This window comes from Lampetra fluviatilis, chromosome 8, assembly GCF_964198595.1.
Source record: "Lampetra fluviatilis chromosome 8, kcLamFluv1.1, whole genome shotgun sequence".
NCBI classification, from domain to species: Eukaryota; Metazoa; Chordata; class Hyperoartia; order Petromyzontiformes; family Petromyzontidae; genus Lampetra; species Lampetra fluviatilis.
The window spans coordinates 11,980,729-11,994,125 of NC_136282.1; the positions used below are offsets into that span (position 1 = coordinate 11,980,729).

At 55.2% G+C, this 13,397-nt stretch overlaps 1 protein-coding gene across 7 annotated transcripts in view; it reads left to right on the top strand.

Moving 5' to 3' along the window:
- The window catches only part of LOC144933883 (SH3 and multiple ankyrin repeat domains protein 2-like), a 140,999-nt gene that overhangs the window by 115,350 nt on the left and 12,252 nt on the right, over nucleotides 1–13,397 (top strand). For 5 of the 7 annotated variants that reach the window (XM_078859158.1, XM_078859160.1, XM_078859159.1 and 2 more), the window contains 3 exons: nucleotides 5,946–6,085; nucleotides 7,890–7,992; nucleotides 9,591–12,450. In XM_078859158.1, coding sequence (XP_078715284.1) covers nucleotides 5,946–6,085; nucleotides 7,890–7,992; nucleotides 9,591–12,450 — 3,103 coding nt within the window. The remainder of the gene's footprint in view (nucleotides 1–5,945; nucleotides 6,086–7,889; nucleotides 7,993–9,590; nucleotides 12,451–13,397) is intronic. The other 2 variants (XM_078859161.1, XM_078859162.1) reach the window with 1 other exon arrangement.

Consider the following 13,397-nt stretch of genomic DNA (forward strand, 5'->3'; position numbering starts at 1 on the left):
TTGGGGGAGCGATGGGGGGGGGGGATGGTGGTGATGGTGGTGTTGGGGGAGCGATGGGGGGGGGGGGGACGGTGGTGATGGTGATGTTGGGGGAGCGATGGGGGGGGGGGACGGTGGTGATGGTGGTGTTGGGGGAGCGATGGGGGGGGGACGGGACGGTGGTGATGGTGATGTTGGGGGAGCGATGGGGGGGGGGGACGGTGGTGATGGTGGTGTTGGGGGAGCGATGGGGGGGGACGGTGGTGATGGTGATGTTGGGAGCGATGGGGGGACGGACGGTGGTGATGGTGGTGTTGGGAGAGCGATGGGGGGGGGACGGTGGTGATGGTGGTGTTGGGGGAGTGAGGCGGGGGGGGGACGGTGGTGATGGTGGTGTGTTGGGAGAGCGATGGGGGGGGGGGGAAACGGTGGTGATGGTGGTGTTGGGGGCATGGTATTTGGGGAGCGATGGTGGGGGATCGATGCTGGGAGAGTGTTGTGGGGTGGGAAGTGGGGGGCAGCAATATGGGAGTAGCCATGATAGGAGAGCGATCCTGGGGGGGGGAGGGGGGCGTTGATGTTGGGGGGGGGGAGCAATTGCGGCGTTCGATGCTGGGGAAGTGATGTTGAGGGAGCGATGTACGGCAGGAATGCGGAATTTTTTGGGCGGGAAGGAGGGAGGGTGGGCAGTGTTGGCAGTGTGGGGTCTTGCCGGGTGCACGAAACGCTGGCTGCGAAGAACCGCTGTGACACAGAAGCCGTTAAAAATGTCCGCAGAGAATCTTCCCGCAAACTGCAGCCTGCCTCCTATCCTATCCGGGTCTTATTTTTAGAAAACTAGGCCTCAATGTCCAGAGAAAATAACAAATTTCACAACCGGCTCCTCAGAGGGCCTCATCGCATATTCAGTGGAATTTAATTAAATCATTAAGGCCTGTAGAAATGGATTGAGCTAAGCTGTAAGCCGTACAAAAGTTTAAGTAATATAATATGTAATTTTAATCACGATATTTTATTAAAAAGTAGACTTTCCATTCTGTGAATGAGACCGCACACATTTAATGGTTTAAAACCTTGACTTCCATCACACGTTTCACTGGCCTCGATTTTTAAACATCGTTTGTTTTAGGTGTCGCGCGTGTGTGCGTGTGAAACGGCACGGTGACCCAGTATGGGAGGCGCATCCGCCAGTCATCTCGTTCAGTTAACCCCAAACACCTCAGTCTGTCCCGTGACCCTGCCAGTAAACTTTCGACGCTTCACGGTGGCCTCAAAGTACACCTAGCCTGGCGCAAGTTCTGCGATGATGCGACGCCTCCAGTCATTTAGTACGTATGTGCATTGTACGTCTCGAACTGCATTCGCACCCGTACGTAGCCACCCGTGCTAATCGGAGGTGCGGGACCTGCCAAACAATTCTGTGGGTCCACACATTCAACCAAACCAACATCTGCTCTTCTCTACACCACGAATGTGGTACAGCAGTGGCACCTGCCTGACGCGTACCGAAACTTGGGGTAGGGAACGGTGAAATGTCCGGGTCGCTTAACACATTGCGGCCACTTTGACGCTATTGTGGATGACGGTGGAGCCATCATGGGCGGAGAAATGGTGGGCTGTTGTTGCTCGTGTGTGACTGGTTGAATGCACGGGTGCATTCTTTGCGACCGCTATTTTGCTCCACGCGAAAAGTCCCAATGAGTCCACCGAACTGCCTTCGTCTCTTCCATGCAGCCGAGCCAGCAGCCTACGAAGCGTCGCGACTCCCTCTCGGGTCACGTGTACCGTACGCGCAGGGGCCAGATTCACGCCTTGTTGGAAACCCATCACCCCCGGCGATCGGACCCATTTTTTTTGGCAATGAAGGTGCATTGGAAACATCTTGGCAAATTTTTCTTTTCAAAACCTCTGGACAAAATTTCTCGTTTTCCAACACGTGGATCAGATCCTAAGTGTGTCCATTTGTTGAACAGGTCCGTCTGTCGACAGTTCTGTGCCAGTAGTGCATGGTGCATGGGTGGCTATATGTTATAACACGGGGGAGCGGTGGCGCGTAGCAGTCATCGCACTACTATAAACCCGGCGACTTGAGTTCGATTCCCAGACATGGCTAACATCAGTGGGGGGAGGTGACATTTAAGCCAGTCTTGGATCCGTCGAGAAGACTGAGACATAAACTAGGGATTTGTTGCGTCCCCCAATATTCATCGCCAATCCACGTTGTCCAGCATGGTCAAACGATCCCCATGCGCGTCACAGCGTGGGAGATGCCTTCATCCAGCAGTGTATTGAGAAAGGGCTGTTAGAAAAGAGTCTTAGGTTTGAGGGTAAAAAAAAAGTGTGTGTCCCCTCGAGATTTAGCCACGTCTGAATATGGGTAAACATAATTCTAGATTTGCAGCTTTCGTGACTGCAAGGATTCATACTTTTAGTGTTTTTCGGTAAAGTCACGTAGGTGACTTTACCGTAAGTGACTTTACTGAAAACTAAGAGTATGGGTAAACATACTTATCTAAAGAGTTAAGACGAGGTTTATTTTTAAAATTTTGTATTCGTGCAGGGAATGATTGGGAGAATTCTACAGACCAAGGAAGGAAATGAAGGCAACATTATTATTCCTTGATTTGAAGTTTTCGTGACTGCAGGAATCCATACTCTTTGGTTCTTTCGATGAAGTCACGTAGGTAGAAAAAATAAATAATAAATCACGACGTTTCGATCGCAACGCAAGCAGTCGTCATCAGGCAGAAAGACACAGCAGCTGAACTGCTGAACAAGAAAAGGCTGTTGCAACCAGAAGTTATACTGGTAGGAACCTCCTGGTTACACCAGCCCACAGGGGATTATTGTGTCCGTCTGTCCGTCCGTCGTGCATCCAAAAATGGGAGGGGTGGGGCTGAGTGGAGAGGGGAGGGGCTGAGTGGGGAGGGTGGGGAGGGGCTGGGTGGGGAGGGTGGGGAGGGGCTGGGTGGGGAGGGTGGGGCTGGGTGGGGGGTGGGAGGGGTGGGGCTGGGTGGGGAGGGGCTGGTCACCCCGTGGTCCCCTTATAAAACTCAACGTTTAACCTACTCACGCCGGCTTGTGCCCGCCCTCACAGTCGGGCATATTTGCGGAATACACCACGCCGCCGTTGACCCTGGCCATTGACCGAGCAACCCAACGTTCCTACCAGCTCCCTCCGCAGGAATGTGTTCTACAGGTGTGAGGTGGGTGTCACCCAAAGGCAAGGAGGCAGGGTCCGAGATGGAAAGGAGTCCCGTCGCCGTGCGCACGCACAGAAGCTGCGCCAAAGGAGGATTGGCATGCTGATGAGGTGCCTGCTGTCCGTGCTTGACGACGGTGCTGGTGTGCGACTACGGGGCTCATTGCCCATTTGCATCAGCATGCCAATCATCTTTGACGCAGCTGCTGTGCGTGCGTGCGGCGACGAGACTCCATCTCGGACCCCGCCTACCTGCCCTTGGGTGACACCCACCTCACACCTGTACATAACCTCTAGTTGCAACAGCTCTTTCTTGTTCAGCAGTTCTGCTGCTGTGTCTTTCTGCCCGATGACGATTGCTTGCGTTGCGATCGAAACGTCGTGATTTATTATTACTTATATGTTCTACCTCCGTGACTTTACGGAAAGAACCGAAGAGTAAACTTTATTATTATCATCATAGGAGAGCAAATGAAGGCACTTCGCTGGGAGGCAGAGAGTCGTAGGCCAGAAGAGAATCATCTGCACCTCAAACGGATGGAAAGGGTCTCAGCAGGGACAACGGGGCCAGATGAAGAAAAGACCCAAACGCAGCGGGCGCAGCATCAGAGAAGGGAGCGACCTCCCCACGAGAGAGCGCGCGCTTGACTGACGGGCTTGTAATTAAGGGAGGCGCGGGTCGAGTGGGGCCCGGTGCGTCCCGCTGCGTCCTGCTGCCCCGCGTGTGTGATGCGTAATTGATGGAAGCTTTGATGGAAGGCGCCTCCCCGTTGCAACCTCTCACGTCGTCAGGTGACCACGCATAAATGTGCCCTTCAGTCCTCAATAATTAAGCGCGTGTATTTTAACGCTTAAACCGTTAAGCAGCTGCCAGTGACCCGACGTGCATTGTATTGACGTTGCCTATTTAAATGTGCCTTTCATGTTGCGCTTCAAAAGACACTTTTCTCATTATGCCGCGTCCGTGCATTCTGTATCCAATTAATTTTCTGTGAACTAAGACTAAGATAAATATATATATGTTAGCTCTTATCCCAGCCTCTATAACTAAAAAGACAGAAGTGGAAGAAGGAGAAAAAAACGCACAGACAGCTTTTGAAAAAAACATTTTGCATGTAACTTGTATCGTGCATTGAATCTGGATCGGTTTCTCCTGCGCGGTTAGATTCTACAATGTGGCATCTCAGGGGGGGCAGGGGATTGCAAGGGAACAGGGGGTATGCTTGCATCTGTAATTTAAGCAATCGGATTTAAAACAATAACAATTACAATATAATTCCCTTCGTCAAGCAACTCTTGCATGAAGGCCTCCCCATGCTACGTCAGACATGGGGGTAGTTTGACCATACTTCACCACCAGTGGCAGTTCGTAGCTCCAGGTTGAGGAAGCAACAAAATCCGCTTCAAGTTTTTCAGTCTCAGCTGATGACGTGTGCAGGTGGACTCGTTGAGAATTGTAATGCGCGGGCAGTGTGCGGTGGAGACGATGGCACGCACGTGCCGAGCTGCCACCAAAGCAGTTCCCTTCGGGAAGCTTCATCTGGTGGAGAAAGCGCACATTATGACGACGATGATGAAGCCACTGTCAGTGCATTCCAGCTTCTCGGTGGGTCACTATGCAAGTCTGTGGCTGTCTGTGCCAGTCTATGGGTCTCTTGTGATATATGGGTCTTTCTGTGAGTCTATGGGTCCCTACGTGAGAAGCCATTGCCCAACGCATTCTCGGTGTCCAATGAATCCACCTGCACATGTTGTCAGCTAAGGCACGACAACTCAAGAAGAAAGATTATTCAGCCTGGTGCCACCACATTGGTCAGTGTAGGTTGGTGCATGGTTTGAGCTCGGAACTCGTCTGGAGATAACACACCACCGATGTTTTCCATGGACAAGATTCGAACTGGTTGCTGGGTTAATAGCGGTGTGCTGACCACTGCACTCTTAACGCTTTCCTCCAAACTATGGGGTTTGGTAAAAAAAAAAGATGTAACCCAAAGTCTCCCAAAATGAATCCCTTTCCTCCTGCTGCATGCCAATGCAGATTCAAAATGTTTCGTTTTAATTAAATGTTATGTGAATGTGTGTGTGTATATATATGTTAATTTGTTTGCCAATTGTACCAAGTGCCTCGAAGAGTGCTAGGGCGGATATATTATGTTCCGGATAGATATATATTTACAGGGTATATATTTTATTTGTGGCCATTAACATGATTCTCACACTCACCAAGCTGAAAATTGAACAGCGTAAAAAGCGACGCTGCCGTGTTGTTTACTGCATCTCCATGTTGCCCAGAAACATCGCGAGTCATTGCAGTCCCAGTTTAGTTCTGTCCTGTACAGCAACCAATGTAGGGCTGAGTTGCCCTTCTGAATTGGTTTGTTGTGATTCGTTTGGCCGTTTCAGCAGTGTGTGTTTTTTTTTCTTGCGTCCATAACGTAAAAATAACTCGGAATAATATTATTGCCTTCGTGGAAACAACGTAGTTTTGTTGTCGGCACCCACCCGTCCCCGAATTAACCCAACGTTTTGAAGGACAGCGCTGGATTCCAATTGCGATGTCGGTGCCTCGTCCCCAACGAGACGAAGAACCCACGCAGAACACTCGCGCGACCCTCCGTGGAAGATCACAGCCCACGGAAGGAGCCAATAACGCGAAACGACTCCTGCGATCACTCCCAAGTGTGAGAGCGATCTCTGGTCCGCGCAGCGGCCGCGGCGCGAGAGGGTTTGCGATTCCGGCGCTCGTTTTTGCCTCCCCGTGCAGAGAAGCTGGACGCGCTCCTGGCCGCCGCCGCCACCGTCGCTCCCCACGCCGCGGCCTACGACAACGCAGCGGCGGACTCGCGTGCGGCCACGGTCCGGCAGAGGCCCACGAGCCGGCGGCTCACGCCCGGCGAGATCTGCGTGAGTGACCCACATCCCCCGCACGCACGCACGCACGCGCGCAACGTTTGACGTGACGCACGCTTGCAATGCGGTAACCCTCTTCGTGCTCCTGGAACAGCAAAGCAGGTCGCGTACACTGGCACCCAGAGAACACAGTGCCTGTGGCCAGGTCAGACCATTCGCATGGACTCTTGACAGCTATTCATCAATTTAACTAACGTCATCATCGGCCATCATCTCATCCATTGCTGGAAGAAGGCCTTCCCAAGCTATCTCCATTTGTCTGTGTACGGTGCGAAAGAAGTTCAGCATATATACATACAACAATGCATCTAGCTCCACTACGTAAAATAATCTAATCGCTCCATCTCTGCAGTCAGGGTCCTCTTGGGCATGTTTACGAAGTTGCTCTCTGTTGTAATAGGCATTACACGCGTGGTGATTTGCCTCCTCCTCACAGTTGCATTGTTGCGTATGATGGCAAACTACATAGCCCACTGAGCTATGTAGCTCGTTTTCACGAGCGACCTGGCCACAAATGACCACTCAACAAAACGGTGTATCGTGTGGAAATACATAGCAGCCAAATACTCTGAATGCATGGTTCTGAATGTGGAGGCAAAAACCGGATGAGCCGGAGAAAAATCCACGCGATCACGGGGAGAACGTGCAAACACCAAATATACAGCAGGTGTCAGGGTCGGGATTAAACCCACGTCCTCCTATATACCAGGCGAGGTAGTTAACATCCTGCCACCATGACATTGTAGGCATATTGTGTGCATGGCGTGGTTATGCTGTGATGCCATCGATGACCTGGGTTCCATTTCCAGCCACAGATAAGAACAGTGGCAGGTGGCATCTGTATTTGTCCTGTACCTTTCCAAGGCCAACTCGGCCCTAAATAAATGTCTGGTGCTGTGTGTTAACATTGGCAGCCAGGTGTGGTTTTGGCCACCTTTTAAAAAGTCAATACCGTCAAATAGTCTTTGCCTTTTGTGTTTACATAGCATAAGAGCACAGCACGTGATGTGTGTGCAAGATCAGAGTTTTCTTCTCATATGCGTGGGGTTTCTCCTGGCACACATATCTCCAACACAAACAGAACAAAACTGTAAATATTCCTGAAAAATGGAATGATTCTGAATTTGTCTGTACAAAGGGCAAGTCCATGGCTCACACCCTTTCCATCCTATCCAATCTCATTCATCCTCTTCATTTTTCCACATTCCACTCTGATTCTTGAGCCGAAACTGGGGAAGAACGTTGGAGATGGTTTTCCTTTGGCTGCCCCAACAGCGTGGATTTCTTTTAAGGTGGCTCCATCAGCAGATACAGTTTAACATCGTATCGTGGATGGAATACCGCCGACCGTGATTATGTTCGTAATATTGTTTTGATGCAGAAACAAAAAATATTCTCAAGGAAAATTGCAAAAGGCATTGCGATAGCCGATAATCCCCCCTCTGCATCGTTGGTGAGCCGTTGCCCCGCTGGGGTTTGAGTAAACAAGCCTGTGACCTGGGGTCCAGATGTCGAGTGCCCCAGCCAGCGCACGATGGACTCTCTGTAGTTCTAGAGTCACCGGGTATTGATCAATTACAATGAAGCAAGAGAAACAGTTTCAGGCTCTGCATTGTGAGAAGAGGAAAAAGGGAAATAAAAAAAGAGAACTTTTGAACAAGCCAAGCATGAAATTAAAATATAGATTTTTCTCACGAAATATTTATTTAATTATGTTACACGTGGTACGTCCACATTCGTTGTAACCGATTTTTCTAATTTGGGTCGGTATCGTAATGGCTCGGACGTCTCATTTCAGGAGCTGATTGAGAGGCAGGGCGCCCGAGCCGCCACGGACGAGAAGCCCGTCATGAGCGCCGCCCCACGACTCTGCAAGGCCCTCTCCAGGCAGAAGTCGACCGGTTGGTTTGGCGAACCCCAGCCCCCACATGCCGCCAATCGTTGTAACGCAGGGAAACGTCAATATTAAGGGTTTTTTTTTTTAGGGATCTAGCAAACGCACCGAATGTTAGATGCAGGAAAATGTTAAATCGGTTAACATGGTATAATAGTGTCAAGAAGGATTTTTTGGCACTCTAAAATGTTGTTACATGTGACCAGTTAACCTGTAGTGTGCCCGGTCCCATCAGGGTTGAGCCTGGTTAGTGGTTGGATGACCAAACCATGACCAAATCACCCAGAATGCACTTGTTCTTATCAGATCTCGAGGGATTCGCAGGGGTGAGCCTGAATTGCGCCAGTGATGGGGGTTGTGAAACAGTCTGCTGTGGGACTACGTGGTGGCCGGTCGGGGGGCAGTGCAGAAAAAGCCTTTGGTCTCCTCTTTGCTCCTCTATGCTCAAGCGTCTACGCTTCCTGCCTTCACTGACCCGCACTGACCAGCTTGGTGAAGTATGGTGAAATAACCCCCACGACCAACACGGCGTGGAGAGACCCTCATCCAGCAGTGGATTGAAAACATGACCATACGTGTCGAGTAATGGGATATTGTATATACCGGAAAACAACAAATTGGGAACATTGCAATGAGCTTTTACTGTAACAATACAATCATAAGGGCCTTTACCCAGGAAAGCCTGACTCTCAAGACTCATTTTCAGGATGGCCCTGCTTACATATGGAATGATTTGCCCATTTCCGTCAACGGGCGTTTTGGGATTTTAAAATAAACTGGAGGAAACTTGGCGGTGCCTAACGGGGCCATTGACACTCGGAGCTCTGCATGCGCAGATTCAAGGATCCGTTGCCGAACTCTCTTGACCACCTTGTGGCCAAAGCCTTGCATCGCCCGGCATTCATGGGTAGTCTCCTGTCCCAGTGCTTAACTAGGCTCAACCCTGCTTTTAGCTTTTCAAAATCGGACAAAGTGTGGCGCGTTCAGGGTGAAGTGTTCGTACTTACCCCCCCCCACCCCCCCACACACACACACAGGCGTTTCACGGATAGTGCCGTGAAACGCTGCGGTGCTCGTTTCAAATGCATCCCTCTGCAAACACTCGGCCTGTTGTAACGGTGAAAGTGTCGGGATGAATACACTTTTTCAGACTGTCCGTCAATGTATCGTCCATTATTAAAGAATTATAATCAGACGGTACTCTGATCAGTTAAAAAAAATCGAAGGCACACACACATGGTAACACGACTATGTTATGGCAAGAGTCTCATTCCTCTAAAACTCCACGGGTTCACCATGGCATTGCCAAACAAACCCATCGCGTCGAGATTTGAGAGGCGTTCTCAGGTGCGATGGGTTAAAATGCTTCTGTTGTGCGCTGTCGAAGATTACTCGAAATGAAGGGTACAGTACGCGCGTGAGGAAATGTGTCGCCGAGAAGTTCAACCGCGCAGTTCAAAAGCGCCGTCTCGCGTTAAATTCTTAAATAACGGTCGATACCTCTTTCGGGCGCTGCTCCCCCCCCACCTCCCCGGCGTCACGGGGGGAACGCGGTGGCTCTCCGAGCGAATTAATGGAGCGTGCGTCTGGCACCCCTCCACGCAGGAGTGAGCACAGACGAGGAGTGGCTGCTCGCGCCGCCCCTCAAGTTCACACGCAGCGCCTCCGTGCCCGACGCCGGCGACGCTTTCGGGGGGATCCCCCCGCCGCCCCCCGATGCGCCGCCCCCGCCCCCCCCGGGCCCCGCGTTCGACGTCGACCAGGCCCCCCCGCCCAACTTCACGCCTCCGCCCCCGCCGCCCGCGCGCTCCGGACCGCACCGCCCCGGAGAGTTTCCCGACCGGGGCTTCGCCGCCGAGCCCGGCCCGCCGCCCGCCGGCTCTTCCGTGGTCAGCGCCGAGGCCGGCGACGCGTCCAGGCCGCCGCCCGCCGGCTCGGCCACGCTGAACAAGTACGGCAGCGGCAGGCGAAGCGGCGCCAAGCCCGTCAACCCCTACGCCACCGTGGGGCAGAGCGGCGGGGCGCTGCTCTACTCGCCCAAGCCGCTGCGCCGCAAGGCGACGCTCGTCAAGCAGTGCCACGTGGAGGGCAGCCCCGAGAAGCGGCCGTCGTCGCCGCCCGCGCCGCCCACGCCGCCCCCACCGCAGACGCCCACGACGCCCGGCGCCCCGTGCCTCGCGCCCAACCCCATCGCCATCGTGCCCACCATCATCATCAAGGAGCCCTCCACGAGCAGCAGCGGCAAGAGCAGCCAGGGCAGCAGCGTCGAGTTCGAGTCGCACTTCGGCACCTGCGGCGGCGTCGGAGGCTTCAGCGTCGCCGGCGGCGGCGGCGGCGGCGGCGGTGACGGCTCCGAGACGCTCAGCCCCGAGGGCTCGGCCGTGAGCCCCCTGCAGGCCGCCCTCGTCGATGCCGTGCGGGAGCGGCAGCTTCGCGAGCGGCGCCGATCGGCCAACTTCCTGTCCGTGGACGGGAGCAACGGGAACGTGGACAAAAACCGGGACCAGGATCGGGGCAACCACCGCTCGGTGCCCGCGCGACTTCGGCTGCAGCACTCCAAGTCCGTCGACGAGAACCTGCCCCCGCCGGACGAGCCGGAGATAAGCCCCTCGACTGCCGGCAGCGGGACGGGCCAATCCCCGAGGGGGGGGGCGATGGCCTTCGTGGACCCCGCGTCCCCGCTGGCGCTCGCCCTGGCTGCCAGGCACAGGGCCCTCAAGGGCTGCGGCGAGACGTCGGTGGAGCTGGACGAGTGCGCCGCCACCGCCGGCAACAACAATAACAACAACGCGAGCGCCGGCAGCTCCATGCAGCCACTGTACATCGACACGCACAGCAGGGACGTCGCGCGAGCAGGCGGCGCGGCCTTCCCCGAGAGCTTCGCCAGCGACCTCAAGTCGTGCTTGGACAGCTTCGCGGCCAAAACGTGCAAGGCGTCCAACGAGCCGGGAGCGCCGGTCTTCTCCAAGCTCCCACCTGGAGGTAACCGGGAGGCGGACGCGAGGTTTGAGCCCGCGGAGAAGCGCGTGGCGGAGAGGAAAACCGTCGTGATGAGCGTCATGGAGGACGGCGGAGGCAGGTCGGGTGCCGCCGGCCTGCTCATGGTGCACAACTCCAAAGGGCCCGCCGAGAAAGGGAAGAAGAAACTCGAAGGGGGCAGCGTGAGCGATAAAATCCGCCGGTTCTCCGAGAGCTTCACGCTGTCGGGGCCCCTGACGGAGATCGAGGTGTTGGACCCGGGAGGGGGCACGCAGCGCATCCTACAGCCTCCGTCCTCCATCCCGCGGCCGCCCGGCATGCCGTGCGCGCAGCTGAGCCTCGAGTACACGGAGGAGACCATCGTGATCCCCGCGCCGCTCGCGAGGCAGAACAGCGACGTGGAGGAAGACTTCGTGTTCACCGACCCCCTGCCGCCACCCATCGAGTTCATGAACGAGATGTCCGTGGACGACCCGGACGAACTGGGCGGTCGCGAGATCGCAGCTGCCGCCGCCGCCGCGAAGGCCCGGGGAGGGGGGAAAACGGCCCAGGGCAACTGCGTGGCGAGAAGCGCGTGCCCCAGCGAAGTGACGTCGTTCACCGTCACGTCGATCACCGACGTGATGCTCAGCGTGGGCGGCGGCGGCGGCACCGGCGGGATGTCGCGGTTCGGGCCCAGCCCTCCCCACGACGCGCTCGACACGAGCACGGACTCGGGCATGGAGGAGATGGAGCGGGGCAGCTGCAGCGACCACCACCTGGAGACTACGAGCACCGTCTCGACGGTCTCCAGCATCTCCACGCTGTCGTCCGAGGGCGGCGAGACCCTGGACACGTGCACACTGTACGCCGACGGGCAGCACTTTGCCGCGCCCGACCGGCCCCTCACGCTGCCGCTGCCGCCCGTGCCGCCCAAGCCCAAGCACCGGTCGGCGCCATTCTCGGGCCTCTACCGCGACCTGCTCGTCAAGCGCAACTCGGAGAGCTCGCTGCTGGTGCGGCCCTCGGCTCCGGCGCCGCTCACGATCTCCGCCGCCCTCTCCTCGCACAACAACATGTCCAGGTTTCAGCAACAGCAGCAGCAGCTGTGTGCGGGACTGGCCTGGCACTGGACAGAGCAGCAGCAACAGCACATGCAGCAACAGCATAAGCAGCAGCAGCAACAGCAACAACAACAGCAGCAGCAGCAGCAACAACAACAACAACAGCAGCAGCGGCAGCGGTTGTTGGCCGCCCTGCCTCCGCCACCGTCAGGAGAGACGAAAGCGGCGGCGGCGGAGAACGAGACGGAGACGGACATCGACGCGGACGTGGACGGGGAGAGCGAATCGTGGGGCGACGCGCACGTCGCGTCGCAAACCAAGGCGAGCATCATCAGCGAGCTGAGCCTGCGGCTCCAGCAGCTGTCGGGGCGCGGTGCCGGCGCCGGCCCGCAGAGGCCAACGTCGCCCATCCAGGGGAGGAAGTCCCCCGGTCCGTCCAATAGGTACGGCGCAGGGGAAACGGATTCACCGCTCTCGCCGGTGCGCGGTGCACCGCTCGCTGGGACGTGACGGCGATGGCAGCGATTCCCTCGCGGAGCGAGAGGAGCCTGGCGGGGCGGGCGCGGTTTTGTTTGCGATTCTCCCCGTCCTAATGGAATCCATGTTGATAGAGGGCGTCCGTGGAGGCGTCGTCGTGCGATATCACAGAATAATCGTGAGACAACGGTTCGAACTGCCCGGTTGAATGTTAGGGTGCATGTACGTATGTTGAACTTTTTTTGCACCGTACGTCACCGACCGTGCTCATCGGAGATGTGTGGGAAGGACAGCAATGTGTTTGCTAAAAAAGGACTGAGATTTATCGACCGACAGCGCGTAACAGAAGCATTGGAGACAATCGCAAGCCGAGATGTTGGCGAGCACCTGGGAGTGTGTCAAAATCTCGATGCGATGTACGTTGCCAACGCCATGGCGGGCACGCGGGGGTTTAAAAGAAACTAATTTCCTAAAATCTTCACGCGACCAAGTGTTCATGTGTGGTTTAATTGAGAGCGGTGGCGCAGTGGTTAGTTCACTGCGCTACGAAACCGGCTACCCGAGCTCGAATCCCGTTCACGGCCAACATCAGTGACTATTATCTGAACGGGTTCTGGGCCTCCCCTAGGTCGACTCAGCCTCGAATTAGTACCTGGTGCAATGTGTAAACATCGCCATTAGGGAGACAAAGGCGGCCGGGTATGGTGCTGGCCACCCAGCCCTGTCACGTGCCGTGCCGGCCTTCACAGGTGCTCGTTAACAGCACTTGCCCCAACAGTCTGTTAAAGGCTATATGGTAGGGATCTTTCTCTTTGTATATTGAGAAAACTCAAACAGTTGTCTAATTATAATTCTTTTAAAAACCACGATGCCTTTATGGACAACATGTATATGTGTCATTGCAAACAGCAGT